General features: G+C 28.8%; 1 protein-coding gene across 1 annotated transcript; it reads left to right on the top strand.

The window, feature by feature from the left end:
* Positions 1 to 5,594: 5,594 nt before the first annotated feature.
* LOC135929612 (protein YIF1B-like) lies at positions 5,595 to 9,232 on the top strand. The gene is made up of 8 exons (XM_065466276.1): positions 5,595 to 5,801; positions 5,846 to 5,997; positions 6,038 to 6,142; positions 6,193 to 6,332; positions 6,388 to 6,543; positions 8,185 to 8,278; positions 8,330 to 8,441; positions 8,951 to 9,232. Exons 1-8 carry the CDS (start codon positions 5,645 to 5,647, stop codon positions 9,103 to 9,105), a joined length of 1,071 nt encoding a protein of 356 aa, XP_065322348.1. The 5' UTR covers positions 5,595 to 5,644; the 3' UTR covers positions 9,106 to 9,232.
* The last annotated feature ends 10,845 nt before the right edge of the window (positions 9,233 to 20,077 follow it).

Here is a 20,077-nt window from a genome sequence, read left to right on the forward strand (position 1 = left end):
CGCATATCATTATTAAAAATTTTAAACGAGAGGCCAATTTATTCCTAAACGTAAACTTTGTTATAGACTGATCATTGAGTTAATAAGGAATCAAGTTATCAATTTAATATTAGTTTTAGCATGAGAATAATTACTATATGGGTTACCAAAATGGCAGGTTTAGCTGATTTGACCACTATCAGATGCATTATCATGAATGTATCGTCAGTATAGATATTATTATATGTCATTTATTTTAAGATAAAATTCTAATGTTTTCCAATATTTAAATAAAAACACCTCAAAATTTTTTTTTTTTTTTTCTCTTTAGCTTTCACCTTTTCTGGTGGTAAGCTCCTTCAACATCTCTCTCCACTTTATGTTATTCGTACAATCTCTTTTATCTATTTTATACTTCTTTATATTGGCTCTAACTTTATGGCCCCATTGAAGTTTTGGCCTTCCTCTTTTACGTTTGCCCATCACTTCCAATCTTTCAACTTTATTTCCTATGTAGTTCATAGGCCTTCTCATTGTGTGCCCATACCACCTAAGTCTGTTTACCATTAACTTAGTCTTAATGGGCACTACCTTTAAACTATTTAGTATTCTTGTACTGCGCACCTTATCCTTTCTTGTTACCCCAGCAATCATCCTCAGCATTCTCATCTCCATAGTTTGTAGACTTCACTCGTCTGATTCTTTGGTTGGCCATGTTTCCGAACTATATAGAATAGTTGGTTGTACTATGGAACTGTAAATTTTTCCCTTTAATTTGTGTGGGATTCTTTTGTCAAATAGCACTCCAGATAAAGATCTCCACTTTAACCACCCTTGATTAATCTTATTCTTTATCTCTTTTTCTATTGTGCCGTTTGTTTGTATAGTGGAGCCCAAATATTTGCAGCTTTCAATTGCGGATATCTGCCAATCATTTATATCAATACTCTCCGTTTCATCTCCTCCTATCACCATATACTCCGTCTTTTCTCTATTTACTTTTAATCCGTGCGTTTCTAGGATATTTATCCAATTCACTAACCTTTCTTTCATTTCATCCTTGGATTCGGCAAGTATCACAATATCATCTGCAAATATCATATTCCACGGGACTGTTTGAGGTATAGACTGTGCTAATACATCTATTACTGTAATGAAGAGAAGTGGGCTGAGAGCCGACCCTTGATGAACTCCTTCGGCTATTGTGAAGCCTACTGAAGTACCTGTTGTGCTACGGACCATTGTTGTATGTCCCATATACATATCCTCTATTATTCTTATATATTTTTCGGGAACTTTTTTGTGGCGTAGCGCCCACCAGATAAGTTTTCTTGGGATTCTATCGAAGGCCTTTTCTAGATCGAGAAAGACCATGTGTAGCTTTTTGTTCTTTTCCCTGTATTTTTCACTCATTTGCCTAATTGCATGGATAGCATCGGTTGTTGATCTTCCAGGCATAAAGCCAAACTGTGTCTCTCCTATTTCGATTATATCTCTTAATCTTTTTTCTATTATTTTTTCGTATAGTTTTAGACAGTGTGACATTAGTTTTATGCCCCTGTAATTTTGACAATTGTGTGGATCCCCTTTATTTTTGAAGATAGGAACTAGATAGCTCTGCCTCCATTTTTGGGGGACCTCTTCATTTCCAAGTATTTTATTGTACAGATTTGTGAGGAGATGTATTCCATCATCTCCTAGTGCTTTAAGGCTTTCTATTGGAATATCGTCTGGACCCCTAGCTTTGTTGTTTTTCATATGCTTGAGGCATGTGATTATTTCTTGTTCTGTTATAGGTTGTACAAGGTTTTGACAAGGGGAGTGTTCGTCGAGATGCAATATGTGGGAATTAAAGTTGAGAAGCTCCTGAAAATATTCTTTCCATCTATTCATTATTTCTTTTTCCTTTATTATCAATTTCCCATCTTTATTTTTGATTACTTTCGGAGCTCCGTTTATATCCCTAGAGTTCTTTTCTCGCTGTTTGGCTAATCTGTATATTTTATTTTGCCCTTCTTTGGTATGTAGATCTTCGTACATGTCATCGTATGCCATAGATTTGGCCCTAGCCACCGCCTTTGTAGCTAATCTCTTGGATTTTTTGTATCTTGACTTGTCATCTGCATTTTTGGATTTGTACCATATTTTATAAAGGGCTTTTTTCTCCTGTATAGTGGTTTGTACCTCTTGATTCCACCACCATAGTTCTTTGTGTGATTTGTTGCCTCCTCTTGTCAAGCCTAGCGTCGATTTTGCAGTGTCTATTAATCTGGATGAAAGGTCTGTCCATATTTTTTCACTGACTTGTGAGCAATTTATTGTTTCAATGTTTGCATTGATTGCAAAGGCATCTGTCATTGTTTTTAATTTGCCCCATTTGATGCATGGTTCCAGTTTTATCTTATTTTGAGTGGATTTATTTGAGATTTATAAATCCATGATTAGTAGCTTGTGTTGCGCGGCGATATCTTCTCCTGGGATGACTTTGCAGTCTATTACATCTTTTAATCTTCTGCGAGAGATTAGCATGTAATCTATCTGTGTTTTCCTAGTACCACTTTCATATGTTATTAAATGACTATCTTTTTTCCTATAGTAGGTGTTGGTTAAGGCAAGGTCGAAGGCTTGCGCAAATTTCAGTACGTGCTCTCCTTCATCATTTCTTTCTCCGTATCCAAAACCACCATGATGCCTTTTGTAGCTATCTCTTGCTTTCCCCACATGCGCATTTAAGTCACCACCAATTATGACTAGGTCATCCTTAGGGATTTCCATTACGGCTTCATCAAGGATAGCTCTAAAGTCATCTTTCTCTTCTTCCTTGCAACCCGTTTGAGGAGCATATACTGATAGGATGTGTAGTATTGATTGACCAATGCAGAGTTTTATCTTCATTAGTCTATCAGAGATCCTGTTGACTTCTACAACTGAGGAGGTTAGATCTTGACTGAGGATGATGCCGACACCGTTCCTATTGCTAACAAGTCCATTATAGTACAATTTATACCCATCTCCAATCATCAAAGTCTTCTGTCCTTTCCATTTCGTCTCTTGTATGCACGCTATATCAACTTTTCTCCTGTTCAACATTGATGCCAATTCTCTCGTCTTACCTTTAAGCGTCCCAATATTCAAACTTGCCAGTCTTGTCTTCTTTGCTTTGACCTTTACTTTATTTTTCACAGGATGGAGGTCTACACCCTGCGCGTCGCATGGAGGGAACGCCCTAGCTTTCATATTCATATTTTCATTTGTGTCCTTCATTTTGTTTATTGGACAGGTATCCTTAGCACCCGGCTGTCCAGGCCTGTCGGTGACCGGGGTGTCATCTCTAAGCTCCGAAATTCATCATACCACATGTCTTTACACATCAGTCATCGAAGAAAAACTTGAAAGTTTTTATGGTTCTTACCAGGATTGAACCCGCGTCCTAGTTCATGCTCGTGTTTCCAAGCCTACATCTTACCCATTAGGCCACCCCGGCGATAAAAACACCTCAAAAAATAAATAACATTAAAAGCTATACCCCACTTATACACGCTCAGTTTTATCATTACTCAATCTTTTTTTCGGTAGCGATTTATGAAGAAATCAAGATAAATGATCTTTCTACCGTTGTCATCGAAAGATAATAATATTATTGTATTATTTAAATACTATCCATATTGTAATGGTGAAGAGATAAAACTGGATCACCCCCTCCCCCACTCACCCAGAAAATTTGTTGCTTTTTTGTATATATATCATCTTAAGCAGATTTTGAAACCCCCAGAACCAGAATCTAAAACTCTAAGAAAACTTGATGTCCAAATTACCAGAGTCAGAACCCACTTATGAAATTATTTAAGAACTCTTATTTTAAACCAATAAAAACTAGCTCCTTTACTTTTTTTTAAAATAATCTTTAATTATTGCTTCAAAAAAAAAATTTGATCAATTTTAAATTAATTAATCTTTCAAAATATCTATGAAAATTTCACACATTTATATTTTTTGTTTGCTTTCTAGCCTCTGGCTGAGCTGCACCGATTTTATATTTGAAAATCCCCGCTATAAAAATTTATTTTAATAATCGGTTCCTACTCCTTTATTAGTTAATTTAAATCTTCATTGTAAGCAGGAATGGTAAATAAAAGCCACCCAACTTCTCGCCTTATGACAAATATATTTTAAGTTTATTACAAGGAAAAAAGGAACTCAATTCCCCCGGCATGTTTTGACTCGAACCCGTTTTTGCGCAATAGAATGAACGCTAATTGGATAATTCGAAAAAGATTTGATATCTTGTAATCTAAATTCACTTCCAAATTCTCCTATTCTTCTGCTTCCTTGCAAAAGCTCATTTTAATATCGAATGAGCAATTTTCAGCAATGAACAGGATGAAATTCGTAAAAACGGATATGAATGACCTGAGGCCAAACCAAGTGAATCTCCGGAAGAATTACTTATAACTATAGGACTCCGAACTAATTGGCCCATAGTTACTCCCATTCAGTTTAAGCTTTCAACATGCATGTTGCGTGTTGCATATAACGGACATCTTCCTCTTCATTATAAATATTTCATATAAAACTAGAAATAACGTATCGGAAGGCCTATATAAAGGCAATTATACCTTTAACCTAAGAGGGACGACAAGGAGAACCCCTTCCTCCCCACTCTTTAAAAAATTTGCCTATTCTCGTAAATATCACTTTAAGCTAATAAAAATTTCTCACCTACGCTCCTTTCGCCACTCACTCTCCCTAAAATGTAGATAATCTATCATTTAAACAAGAATTTTAAACAAAAATTATTAAAAATTAAACATTTTAAAATAACAACGATAATTCAAAATTTTGCATTTTAATAAAAAATAAATGAAAATTGATAAAGATTGGTATTCCTCCTCCCTTAATTTTGTTGTATAGCACCAAGCTAACAGTTAACGTGGCCCAGCATGGTTTTTATTAAACATGCTCATTATTTTTTCATAATAATGTTTCTACTATAAGTTTTTATAAAAAAAATTTGAAACATTTTTATAAATATAATTTTACATTTTAAATATATTTTTTTATTTTTTAAAATTAATAATATACAAATCTCTTTATTTTTTCATGTATTTATATATTTTGACACAATACCACCTAAAAACATCCATTAAATTTATTAGTGAGAAACCCCACCTAGTAGTTCCCCCCCCCCCCAAGTTATCATGAGTACGCCTCTAAGTGGGATAAAAGCCAATCTGAAAGTATTAAAAAAGAGTAGGGCATAAATAATAAAAATACGTTATTTGATTAAAATATGTTGTTTTAAATTTTTGCAAATACAAATAATATGTTAAATTTACTAACAACTTAGAAAACACATTATTAATGTTATCGTATAAATATGAATACAATTTTATAAATAGATTCTTAATAATATATGGAAATGTTTTACAAATTATTAAAATTTATTAAAACTGACGTATTACTTTTATTTTAATATTCTTTTATATTTAAATTACTTTATTAAACTTTTTGAGAAGCATTGCACCAATGATAATATCATTACATTGCACAAATCAATGACAGGTCATTGATTCAAAAAGATCATTGCACTAGCTGTTTAACATCGCCAAGGGTTAAATTCGCATTCATGTAATTCTGGTGTGTCAAAAATGAATGTGTGAATAATATGTGGGATTCTAATAAAATAAACCCCACTCCTAAAAGAGTGTCTTTTGGGGCAGCTAATTTTATTCCCCAGCAAAATATCAATCAACCATCATCTTCCTATGCCTTTGATGATATTGGGCAAGAAAATGTATCTCTATCATCAAATTATTCTAATAGTATTATTTAATTTAAATATTTTTTTTATTGGCTATGTTCATAGCAATTCCAACTCCTAATAAAGGTCCTCCTCTAATTAATAACTATTACACACCTCTTCCCATACCATTAAATAATTATCAACCAATGGCAGATGTTGCTATGACATATGGAACAGTTTTAGCAGATCAAGGAAAACATATGATGGAACAAAAGGTTAAAATTAAAAAAGAATTGTTACACACTTTTAATCTAGTTTGAGAGATGGGTTTCCTTATCCAGGCTTAAATACTATTTTGCTGTTGATACAAAATATGTTGGTAAAAAACTCACAATACTTATGTGTCCCTATTTGCACAAAGTAATATTGGGTTTGTTTATTAATGCTTTTATTAAATTTTAAACTCATAGGATTGGGCACTCCAATATGATCAAGAAAATCAGCCTATTGCCCCAAGGTTTGATCTTAATGCACCTGATCTTTATATACCATTGATGGCATTTGTCACTTTCATACTGACTAGTGGTTGGATTATGGGAATGCAAAAAAAGTTTATTTATGATTGATTATTTATATTAAATTACTTAATTTTATCAATTAAAAAGATTTACACCTGAACAATTGGGAATAAGAGCTAGCACATGTCTTATTTGGCAAATCATCGAAGTTCTGCTGACAACACTCTTGCTATATATTATGAATATTGGTTCGCTTTTAAGAATTTTGGACATTTTTGCGTTTAGTGCCTATAAATATGTTGGGTATGTAATACTGATATTTAATTTAAATTTTGACATTATATGCAATTGCCATCATCATGAGAAGGGGGGGGGCTCAGCATTATTGGTTTAATGAAAGGGTAGAGTGATCTGTTAAAGAGTAAATAACCTTGGAAATTCAGATAATTTTCATAAAAGTTTTAATTATGAGAAAAAAAATTCTTTCTTTTGATAATTTTGAATACGCAAATTCAAATATAAATAAAATATTAAATACATATATATATATACATGGATCATTATAAAATGTATGTCTCAAAAAAGTCTTTGTAAAATAAATAAATAAAATTTATTGGACTCTGCCAATATTTACATATTCGATTATCCATATTTAGCATTCTCAAAAAATATCAGAATTGGGCTGATATTAGTTATTGTTTTTAGTTATTTTATTATTGTAAATTACATAATAATATATCAATGAAAGAAACTAGAATACAATTTATTTGTTGTAATGCTTTAAATTTAAAAAAATAGTTAATAAAGATTTTACACCATTTTTTTTAACTCGGTGGCACAAAGGTTTATTAGACATCCATTAGCGAAATCTCAAGGGCTAATTTATAGTAAACGCGTTACTTTCAGGCGGTACGTTATGTAACGCGGCGTTATTTACAAAATCCAGCTAATTAAATAAGTATAATTTTATAGATATGTAAGTTATTATGATGATAACGTTACGATAAAAATTTGAAAAAAACATATGGCGACGCATATTTAAAAAAAATTTATTAACGCTACTAAGAATCAGTCGCGATTTCGATAGCTTTTAAATGACGCGTCTACTGTAAATGAGTCCTTGGACAATATTTCTGGCTAAAATATTAAAAATCAAGCCATTTAACATCACTATTTCTCCAGTACGTTTTTATTGTTAACAAAAAGAAAAATGTTTCTTTCATTGGTAGAAGTACTGTGGGTAGGGTTGCCAAAATATATAGAATAATTTTAATATAAATGTGTTCGAAATTATGCGAAACATCTGACTTTTTTTTGTACATTTATCAGCCATATTTTAACCTTTTTATACTTTAGTTCGCGATTCGGCTAGTAAACGCGTCACAAATTACTTTAACATCCTCAATAAAAATCTGTAAAATATTTAGTTTTTTTTTTCTCTATCAAGATTCGAAAAATAGATTAAGGGAAAAATTTTTTTTAAAAAATGGTTAGATAAATATAACCGCGAGGAAAATTTGACAATCGATATTAATTTTATAGAACAAATTAATAGCGTATTTTTATTTTTCCTCTGAATACTTTAAATAAAATGTTTGGATTATTTTATGCCGATGAGAGGTAAGAATGTCCGGATTTTAAAATATATTATTTTTAAATTTTTTTATAGCCAATAAAGGCTATTTAAAATTTTGTAGGCCCATTCACACCCCGGCCCGTTGTTGACCAATTAAATCATTATCATAATAACCAAATTACGCTTTTGTGACGTATCTTCTATGAGCTAGACAAATATTTTTCGGCCAGGGTTGGGTCGGACAAATATTGAAAAATATTTTTATTGGTCAAAATCTTAAAGAAAATAAAAGTTTATTTTTTATTGCCAATTTCTTATATTTTAAAACTTTAAGCTTTTATAATATAAATTTTTGATTGGTTTTTTAGGATGATCGTTTGTGTTATAATCGCCACTTTTTTCGGAAACAAGAGTTACTACATAACGCTAGCTTATTTCGGAATCAGCATAGGATACTTTTTGGTATAAATTACCCTTAAAATATTTAACAATTAATAAATCTGCGAAAATAAGATCAAAACCTGGAGACTTATCATCTTGCCGAATGCCTACAACACGACTTTTACGAATCAGAATCAATATCCCAATCCGAACGATCCCTACTACTATGATCCTCGTATAAAAGGTTAGAAATCCCAAAACAAAAAATTTCAGAAAAGCTAGTGTTGTTTAAAATTACCTAGTTTTGGTTTAACTATCATAAAACGGCGCAGCCATGTTTTTATGACCAAAAATATTCCGACCAATCATCAAGTTGTGACTCAACTTAGAAGCTTAATTCAATTTTTTTTTAGGCTAAAAGATTGATTAAGCCACAATCGAGATGGTCAAAGTTATAGTGCGCACAAAAACATTTCAACGCTGTGTTTCAAAACGCAAATAATGCATTTTAATTGCATTAGTTTAAATTGAGTACGTTTGCGTTTTGTATTTTAAAATATTGATATGCGTTTTAAAACGCTGCGTTGAAACGTTTAATTTGTACGCGCTATTAGGTATTTTAACAACACTAACATAAAAAAAGGTTAATTTTTGGAATAGTTTTTGAAACCGCCCACCAAAAAATGAATTTAAATTATTATTTTTTGTTGAATTCTATCATCAATTATGTCATTTTCAAATTTATTTTTTAAGCTAATAAAAGACAGAAGGCTATATCGTATCTACTGCTCAGTCTCTGTTTTTTGGTCCAACCAGTGATGATGTTCATCTTGACCTATCATTTGATACCCAATTCTTCGGTCCTACCCAATCGCACCCTTAATAATTTAGCGAACAAATTTTTATAAATTATTTTTTATTAAGCAATATATCTAGAGATCTTTAAAAAAATAGAGAGAAAATTCATTGTGTTATATAGATGATAAAATTTTTTTGGGAACAATATTTATATTTTCAAAAAAAAAATTACTGAATTTATAATGAAGCTTGGATTTTTTTTAAAAAATATATATATATATTAAACTTGTTCATTATGATTATATATTTAAATGCCATTAAGCAAGCAATCGTGCTTCAAAATGATATATTAATCTGATAATTAACCAATTATAGATACAAAAATTTACTGTTTTGAATGGTTTTTTGAAAATAAGGTTGTGATTATACTCCCACTCCCAATAATAATTTTTTATTTATTTATAACCTTGTAATACGGCCTGAAATTAATAATATTTTTTAGTAAAGGTTCTCAGCCACAAGAGAGGTTTTAAAATAAAATGGTTGTCTAGTTTTTGTTTCTCACATTCCATTTGTTCCCATTTTATCTTTTTGTAGATCCTTCATCCCTATCAAGTTTAGGGGGGGGGTGGACGATGTGTTACTTTATTTTGAGCCCTTATTAATTTGTGATATATATTTATATCCTGGAGGTCAGCATGAATTCAGCCTGGGGAAGATTTTTTAAAACAAAGATGAAATGGTTTTTAAAGTCTATATGGCCCATACTAGAGAACTGCAAAGTAATTTTTTCGCAACCCGAGCTCGACCCGAGCCCGAATTTAAAAATTTTTTTGTCCGAGCCCGACTTGAATAAAATTTTGCAATTTAAATTTTAATATTATAATAACCAAAAAAAAATTTATGTGTATTTATTCAGTTCAGCCACCTTAAATAAAAGTTTATTTGACGGCCATAATCTATTCAAGATATATATTAAGTTGCATTTTATTAAATTTGTAAAAAATATTATAAAACGATTAATATACAAGCGAATTTAAAAATTATAACGATTATATAATACAATAAGCGTCATTTATGCGAATATAGATATGATATAAAAGTTAATAAATATATAAAAAATATAATGAACATATTATATTATATTGACCTCATCAATATCATTATCAAAATTATCACAAAGTGAATAATTATGATATATAAATAAAGAGGCGTCCAGTTAATCTGGCTTTAAACGAGTCCTTCTCTCCTCAAAGGCCCTACTTGGAAAACGCCCTTTCACTGCTAGCCGACGAAGCAGGGATAGCCAGGAATTTAAGAGCTAAAATACTTAAATTTGGAAACTCATAATGGTTTGTTTTCCACCATTTTAAAATATTATCGTCATCAATACATAATTTCGGATCTAGGTATTTTTTTAGCTCGTCAACTTCGGCGCTAGCATCAGAATACGCATTGTCAGCCTCCCATAGAAAGAAGTCCAAAAACGTATCTACCACCTCTGTAGTTTCTTAAGAAAAAAATATTCATTAATAATGTTAAGATATATATTTATTTTATTATTTTTTAATAAATAATTTTATTAATAATTTAACCATATTTTCATAAATTTGTTACCAGCACATCGACCCTTTTTCATATATGAGTTTAATATAGAAAATAATTTATTGCGGATACCATCAGCAGTATCTACTGAATTTCTAGAAATTGTTGTAGGATTTGGAATGATGCTTTTAACATCAATATTTCCATATATTGAACCAATTTTGGCAAAATATTGGCAACAATCAACAAAGCCTTCCCCATGAATTGTATCAAATGATCTCAAATCACGTCCACAAAACATAGTAAGCACCTTTGTGCACTCTTTTTTCAATTTTGTACAACTTTTGAGTTTTTTCGGATCAGTACCAAAAAGACTATCAATTGTTAATTGTGTCTTTTTACTCTCTGCTGTTGTACTTGTATTTGTATATACACATTTATGTCTTTTAAGTTGATTTGTGCCTAAAATAATTTAATAAGTTCATATACCTGTTGTTATGAATTATATACATAAATAAATTTGCATATAATAGAAATGACATAATTAAGCTTTTCTTTATTTTCATCATATATAAATGAAAATTTCTTCCATACATCGGATTTTCCATTAAGATTCTCCCTTACTTCATACTCCTTTGTCTTAATCTTTTCACCAATTCTTTTTAATTTTGCATCCATTGAGATAATTTTTTTAATATGGCTGTGTCTAAAATCTAAAAAAATATTTAAAATGACTTTAATCAATTAGATTGAAATAAACAGAGTTGGGCAGTACTGCTAATACTTGTATCTAAGATACATGATACAAGATCCCTTTATATCTTGTACTCAGTATATTTTGACATTTTTAATAAGATACTAATATCTGTATCTAAGATCCTTAATTCTGAAAATAGATTCTTTTTAATATTCATGTTTTAAATTTTACATATCACAGTATACATCTTATTTTCTTTGAGAATCTTGTATTAATTTCCTAATTTTTTTCTGCCATATTTTAAAATATTGACAACCAAAATTATCTGGAAAATTTATAACTAATATTAAGGTAGATAGATAAAAAAATAATAATACCAAAACGAAATAAGTAATGATTATATTTTATATATAAATGTAACTTACCAATTTTATATAATATTTTTTAATTTCTAGGATGGGATGATTAACATTTATGGCAGTGAAATTTAAATTATAGAAATAAGTTCCCCTGAATCAAATCCCAATCTTAAATTTTATATGGAAATTTTTTAAAACAAATGTTATCCCGGCCAGATATTTAAAAAAAATTTTTTTAGGCCCAGCCCGGCCTGGCCTGGGTATATTTAAAAAATTTAAAATACGGGCCGGGCCTGCAGGTCTCTGATTCTTATTAAGGATATATTTTTTCATTTTAGATAATGAAGATTTAAGGCAATGGGGTGATATATTATTTATTTTGTAATTCTAATTTGGATATAAAAAACGTTATTTTATATGATAGACATTTTACGTAATTGATTTTACTATGGATATAAAAAAAATAGATCTTATTTTACAATTAATTGTACATGATATTGAAAGTTAAGTGAATTTATAAAATAATAGAAAACTTGTTTGCTTGATTCATAAAAAAAAATTTTATATTTAAATTGAGATAAATTCCGAGTAATTCTCATTTTTGACAAGATTTTTCCCCGCTTGTCATTAATTTTATATATATATATAATTCTTTTCATTTATACCATAATAAAATAAAATAAAGTTTTGGAGATCTTTAAGTTATTTAATTGTTGTGTTTCTGTAACTATGAATTTCAAAAGATAATATTTATAATTTAAATAATTAGTAAAAAAAAAAATATGTTAACGCTTCAAGCCATACTTTTTATTTTTTTTAAAAAATATATCTATATTTAATAAAGAAATAATAATATTCCATCCGGAAGGGGGAGTTTATTAATCTTATTATTATTTTATATTAAAAAATTAGTAAAAAAAAAATATGTTAACGCTTCAAGCCATACTTTTTATTTTTTTTAAAAAATATATCTATATTTAATAAAGAAATAATAATATTCCATCCGGAAGGGGGAGTTTATTAATCTTATTATTATTTTATATTAAAAAATTAGTAAAAAAAAAATATGTTAACGCTTCAAGCCATACTTTTTATTTTTTTTAAAAAATATATCTATATTTAATAAAGAAATAATAATATTCCATCCGGAAGGGGGAGTTTATTAATCTTATTATTATTTTATATTAAAAAATTAGTAAAAAAAAAATATGTTAACGCTTCAAGCCATACTTTTTATTTTTTTTAAAAAATATATCTATATTTAATAAAGAAATAATAATATTCCATCCGGAAGGGGGAGTTTATTAATCTTATTATTATTTTATATTAAAAAATTAGTAAAAAAAAAAATATGTTAACGCTTCAAGCCATACTTTTTATTTTTTTTAAAAAATATATCTATATTTAATAAAGAAATAATAATATTCCATCCGGAAGGGGGAGTTTATTAATCTTATTATTATTTTATATTAAAAAATTAGTAAAAAAAAAATATGTTAACGCTTCAAGCCATACTTTTTATTTTTTTTAAAAAATATATCTATAAAGGTATCTGTATCTGTATCTAGATATTTTTTTAGAGGTATCTGTATCTGTTTTTAGATACTTTTTAAGATACATTTTATATACCCCTTTTTTTATTATAAATAAAAATATTTGACTGTAAAATTTATTTTATTTCATATGAGCTTATGAAATAAATAAATATATTATATATTAATATTTATTAATACTATAATAAAGAATTATATATACATAAAATATTAAAACTTATATATAAAAAATATATATAAATATTCATTAATTTAAATATTATGTCCTAGTTTATCAATAAACCATACAAATTTTAATATTACAATATGGAAATGGTAAATTTTATTTTATAACTAAATTTTTAAGTTTATATATTTATTTAGATCTATATCGATGAAGAAGAGGAAGCAACAAGTTCTATTGCTTTACCATGGCCAAATTGAGCATATTTTAAAATAATATCTCAAAACAAAGAAAACAATTAATTCTCTGATGGTAAAAGGTTTCCCGTGTCTACCTAAAAATACAAAAATATCCGTCAGTATGACTTCAACGTGCAATATCGTGAAGCACATAAGGGTATAGATATTATATATTTAAAATTCTAATTAAAATTTTAAGAGAAAATATCCAACCTTGTTAACAAAAATAAAAAAGGGGAAGGAAAATAAATTACTAAAGAAAATATTGGCAAGGCTCATCCTCCAATAATATTTTTGCTAAAAGACCTTTGACTTAAACTCAAGGCACTTTAGATGATTTAATTATTGCTTTTATTATAGATGGCATGCAGCCATTATAAAAGAAAACAATTGATACAAAGATTAGCTGGTGAATTATCAAAGTCATCAACTGACTGCAAGCAAATAACCTGCCAAAAAAAAAAATAATTTAATTTCAGATTTTTTTCAGTACCCTACAGCAGATATAATTTCTAAATCAACAAATTTTAAATAACTTTTTCAAAAAAAAATGTAGAGATTTTAGCATTTTTAAAGAACTGATATAAAATTGTTATTTATTAAATATAACACTACAATTCCTTCAAGCGCCCCTGTGGAAAGACTATTTAGTGTTGCTAAAAATGTCTTCACAGATAAACGAGGATGCCTAAATGATCAAAATTTTGAAAATATTTTATTACTGAAATCTAATAATTATTTAATCATATATTTTCATATATTATATTAAAATTATAATTTTAGTTATATTCTGATAAATGTTATATCGCGTCAATAAATTTTTAGCTCATTTCATGAATTTTTACAATATAATATTAATTTAGGTTTATGCAAACCTATAAGAGCATAAAAAAATGTATCTATATACAGATACATTTAAAAATTGTATCTGTATCTTGATAACTTTTTAGACGCTGTATCTGTATCTGTATCTAGATAACTTTTGAGACTATGTATCTGTATCTGTATCTAGATCCAGTTAAAAAGTATCTTTTAACAACTCTGATAAAGAAATAATAATATTCCATCCGGAAGGGGGAGTTTATTAATCTTATTATTATTTTATATTAAAAAATTAGTAAAAAAAAAATATGTTAACGCTTCAAGCCATACTTTTTATTTTTTTTAAAAAATATATCTATATTTAATAAAGAAATAATAATATTCCATCCGGAAGGGGGAGTTTATTAATCTTATTATTATTTTATATTAAAAAATTAGTAAAAAAAAAATATGTTAACGCTTCAAGCCATACTTTTTATTTTTTTTAAAAAATATATCTATATTTAATAAAGAAATAATAATATTCCATCCGGAAGGGGGAGTTTATTAATCTTATTATTATTTTATATTAAAAAATTAGTAAAAAAAAAATATGTTAACGCTTCAAGCCATACTTTTTATTTTTTTTAAAAAATATATCTATATTTAATAAAGAAATAATAATATTCCATCCGGAAGGGGGAGTTTATTAATCTTATTATTATTTTATATCAAAAAATTATTTATATTTTTTTTATTAAAGAGTTAAACTTTTATCTACGTTACTTTTATAATAGATTTTTTTTTTAAATATAAAAAAAAATAAATATTATTCCTATTAAGAAGTATTACGATAAGGATAGGGGGGGGGGTGTTTCGGAGAATGGGCATCTATGGGAGGGGGGACAGTTACTCTCATCTAAACTGCCCTTTTTATTTTTTAGGTCTTTTTCCAAGTTTTGGAAAGGCGGCGAATTTTTTCAAAATATATTATTAAAAGTGTCGAATCCCTTATCTTTTTATTTATTGTTGTGAAAATTAAAATTTTGATAGTGTCATAGAGGGTTTCCCATTCAAAAGAAGAGAAGATCCGATCAAAAATAGAAAAATCGCAAAAGCTTGGATAAAAAATCCGATCAAAAAAAGGAAAAAGTGTCAATTAAAAAAGGAAATGTGTCATTATTTTTTTTCTTATTTTATTTCTAACTTTTTGCAATTTCTTTGAATATTTTTAAATCTTTTTCCAATTTTTTTTTCCACTAAATTTCTAAAGTGTCCAAGCAACAGCCAATTACATCGAATAGCAAGCTTTCAAAATATGATTTAAAAAATTTGATTTTTTTTTTAAATAACGTTTTTAAGATATTTTGTTTATTTAAATTATATTGCTTTAGTTCTTAATTTCTATCCTGAATCTTGTAAATTATACCAAAGTTTACTAAAACAGACGTCTCCATTCTTAGAAAAATTAAGAGTACCCCCTAACCCTAAAGGGTTGGAGATATATCTTATACTAATGTATATCAAAAAATAAAATAATATTTATAATTGTTTACCAATAGCATGGAGGATTAAACTAAAAAAGTACTATTCATATATTTTGGTTTAAGCTTTAGAAAAGATTGCTAACAAAAGTCTGGCAAACTTCTACCTTAGGACTGCGTTCTTAATGCTCCAAATTTATATTAAATGCCTGAACTAATTCTTCTATTCAAACTATTTTACTTAGGGTTTAAATTAGAGGGCATTGGGCGGCTTTTCGGACAAAAACCCGCCCATTATTTATAAAAAAATTTTAACCCAGCCAGCTTATAAAATTTAATTATAGTCATTCTTTCATTTTTTTTTAAGCATCTAAAAAAAATATTTCAGCATTACACCTCTACTAAAAGTTTATAATTTAAGAAATTAATATAAGTATAAAAATAATCAATGTAAATTATGGACAATTTATTTGATCAAATTGAATATTTATGAAAAATATATAAATGTAAAATTAATATTAAATGTAATTATAATGCAAAAATAATAATGAATCGACATTTTCTGGATTCAAACACGTTTTTCTTTGTTCTAAAAATCTTCCATTACATTCCCATCAAAAAAAAAATTTTTTTTAATAGACAAAAATGTTTATTTATTCTGAGAAAAAAAAGTTTTATTTTTGTGTTTTTTACATAATATAGTTAAGTAAATGTTCTTCACTTAAAAAAAAACGATTGGTAACAATAAAAAAAAAGAAATATTGTTATAGATCATTTAAACAATTATTTTTTTTAGTTTTGTTTTTGAACAAAAATTTTAAATTTCCACCCACCCGCCGCCCAGCTCGCCCACTTAGATGGGCGGGCGCGGGTGGGTGGACCGAAATTCCGCCCAATGCAGATTTCTAGTTTAACTCTGATAGAGGCTTCTATAGAGAAGTTAAACCCGAAAAGGACAAATAATATCTTATAAAGATGATAGAATGATGAGATTCAAAAAATATTTTTGGAATCGAAGGAAAGGGAGGAGCCTTAACATGTTTAAGACATAATTAAATTTTTGAATCACAATTAAAATCCGCTATTTACTTTACGAGCTCCGCCTAAGGCGTGCAGGTATTTTAATTTCATTTATAACTGGGTTGTTTTTTTTTCACTGGAAAAAACTGATGAGTTAATATGTACTAATCAAGTTTACTTATTGTGTTTTGGGTAGAGATTGCGAAAGTATGCCCGGCGCGTATCAAAATTCACTAATCTTTCATATAAATTTCAGATTTAATGATTCCCAGAAGTATGGATGACTAAACTCAAGGAGTGATATCATAGTTTTTATGATGCTAATTATAAAAACAAAAATTTTTACCAATAATTTATTTCTCCCTTTAACCCATCTACGTAACAGGATAACTTTATTTAACTTACTAATAAAGTATTATTTAATGGTTTGGTACAAGTTTCAGAATTAAGTCTCACATCTCAATCATAAGGATGACCAAAATTATGTTATTAATAATTTATTCATTTACACTAGCTATTAAATTGGTTAAAGCTCAAAAAAACTAATAATATGTGATCAGAATTTTTATCAGAGCTTAAAAAATTTTATAACACCCCCCCCCCCCTCCCCCCAACAAGGATAAATCCTGACTACAACAGTGTGTGATATGTATACCAACGAAAATATTTGTATTTGTTGAATATTCAATTCGATTTGAAAATTAAATTTTTTAATATTTTCAAAATTAATTTTAAATTTTTTTTTATGAAATCAGCTTCTTGAAAGAACCTATAAATGAATGTAATAAAAAACGATGCTGTCAAGAAAATAGTTATAAACTAACAACAATAGTATCTTATAATTTAACATTATCACAATTTCATACCTGGATCATTATAAAGGCAATTCAGATAACCCAACTGCATCACAAAACTAGAACATGAGCAATAGGAGAACTTGCTCATATTGCTTTAGAATAATTAACATAAAAAATAACAATTTAATAACCATCGGACCACTCACTTCTTCAAGATGCCCAGGTAGTAATAAATCTCCAGCTTCCCTGCTTGAACCTTCATCACTTAGCATCTTACCTGATATTCCACCACCACCTTTAATTTTCGACCCCAAATGACTATCAATTATTTAATCCACCAAATGAAAATCCAACACAGGAAATTACCTTTAAATTATCCAATTTCTTATTTGGAATACCCAAAATTTTTAACAAACTATTTTAGCCCTACCATATCACGAATCCAAAAAGCAGCCCTTAAATTAATTTATCCTTTTTATATCAAAATTATTAATATTTTACAAAATCCATGAGATCCAAATTGCAGAAAATTGTTATATTTCCCAACTTTAATATTATCAAATCCACCAAAAGATAATCCAACCCCACTATGCCAAACCATCAAAGAAAGAATTGAAAACTTTGATCTTAATTTTGAAAAATTAACAAAACCAACGTCCTGCTAAAAAGACTTTAAGTAACCCCTCACACAAACTAATATATAATAAGATTAATCATTTCAATCTAAAAGGAGCTCTCCGAGCTCTTGCTAACGCAAACACTTTGGCACCCGATAATATCACCACAAGAAATCAACTTTTAGAAAAACATCCGAGCCCCAAATACACTCCTCAAATACTGTCTATAATATATTCAAAGATAAATTTCACTCCCGGAGAAGCCTTAACCGCTATTAAATCTTTTCCAAACGATTCTACTCCAGGACTGGATTACCTTCGACCTTCATTTATTATTAACCTCTTGGGTTTAGACAGTTCCGAATTTCTACTTAATTCCTTAACGAAAATTTTTAATCTTATTATCAACGGGAAATTACCACATAATCTAGCACCAATAATTTTTGGTGCTCGACTAATTGCGCTTGAAAAATCTGAAAATCAGTGCCTAATAGCTATTGAAATTTTCTACCGACAAACCATTTCAAAAATTATTTGTAATCGACTCAAATCTACAATAACCTTAAACTTAGCTCCTTACCAAGTGGGATTTGAAGTAAAAAGAGGCTGTGAAGCCGCAATCCATTACAGTCGACCATTTTAATCCATCCTCATACCTGAAGATTATGTAGCAAAAGTAGACATATCTAATGCCCTTAATTCAATTAATAAGAATAAAATGATCGATACTTTCTTGGAAACATTCCCTGACTACCAAAATTACATCCATCTTAGCTATGGCATTCCTTCCTTACTCAAATTTAATGATTATATTATTAATTCTGCAGAAGGCCTCCAACAGGGTGACCCATTAGGACCACTACTTTTTGCTATACCCTTAAACACCTAATAAGTGATATTGCTCTCTCATGCAAACTCAATCTACACGTTTGTTACCTTGACGATTGTACTATATCGGGGACCATTTCTTCAATCCAGAATTGTCTAGATATAATCAACAAACACTTGATGAACTTAATTTATCCTTAAATATGAATAAATGCGAAATTTATCCTTCTCCGCCTCCAACAGACACCATATTAGATAACTTTAGACGGACACCCTTACAAGATTTTAGCATATTAGGAGCCCCATTGGGAGGTGGAAAGGGAGTTTTTAATTTTTTAAATAATCACCTTCAATCACTATTCCCCAAACTATCGATCTTAGAAAAATTACCCATTCATCAAGTATACTACATTCTCAAAAACGCCCTTTTAATACCACAAATCCACGTATTGTTTAAAGACTTCTGATGCCTTCTCTTTTGAAATTCTTTTAAAAGAATATGAACAAAAGATACTACATATGATTACAGAGTTATTAAACATCAAATTCGATTCTAACTCATGGCTTCAAGCAACTCTTCCTTGTAAATCCGGAGGACTAGGCCTAAGATCGGCATTAAGTAGAGCCCTTGTTTCCTTCATCTCATCAACCTTATCAGTAAGAAATATTACCTCGCAAATTATTATCATCGATAAAGATAATTTATTAGATGAAGCCTTACGTTGTTGGAATATTAATGTCTTACCAAACACATTCCCACCAGATTAAACGAAACAAAAAGATTGGGATCAAGGATTGGTATCTCGTTCCTTAGCTTACCTCAACTTGAGCGATGATCACCAATATAAATCCCTCCTAAGATCTCTTAATTTCAACATATCTGGCCATGAATGTTTAGATTCATATCCCAGTATTTTAAATAACCAGCTAATAGATAACGACGCTTTTATTATGCAATCAATTTACGCTTGGGCATACA

Source organism: Gordionus sp. m RMFG-2023, chromosome 5 (genome assembly GCF_954871325.1).
Source record: "Gordionus sp. m RMFG-2023 chromosome 5, tfGorSpeb1-WG-v2, whole genome shotgun sequence".
Classification (NCBI taxonomy): domain Eukaryota; kingdom Metazoa; phylum Nematomorpha; class Gordioida; order Chordodea; family Parachordodidae; genus Gordionus; species Gordionus sp. m RMFG-2023.

Excerpts from the sequence above, each read along its gene's own strand:
- LOC135929612 (XM_065466276.1), top strand. The coding sequence starts at position 5,645 with ATGTGGGATTCTAATAAAATAAACCCCACTCCTAAAAGAGTGTCTTTT. Across the intron at positions 5,998-6,037 it reads AACATATGATGGAACAAAAG|TTTGAGAGATGGGTTTCCTT; the intron begins GTTAAAATTAAA and ends CTTTTAATCTAG. Across the intron at positions 6,544-8,184 it reads AGTGCCTATAAATATGTTGG|GATGATCGTTTGTGTTATAA; the intron begins GTATGTAATACT and ends TTGGTTTTTTAG.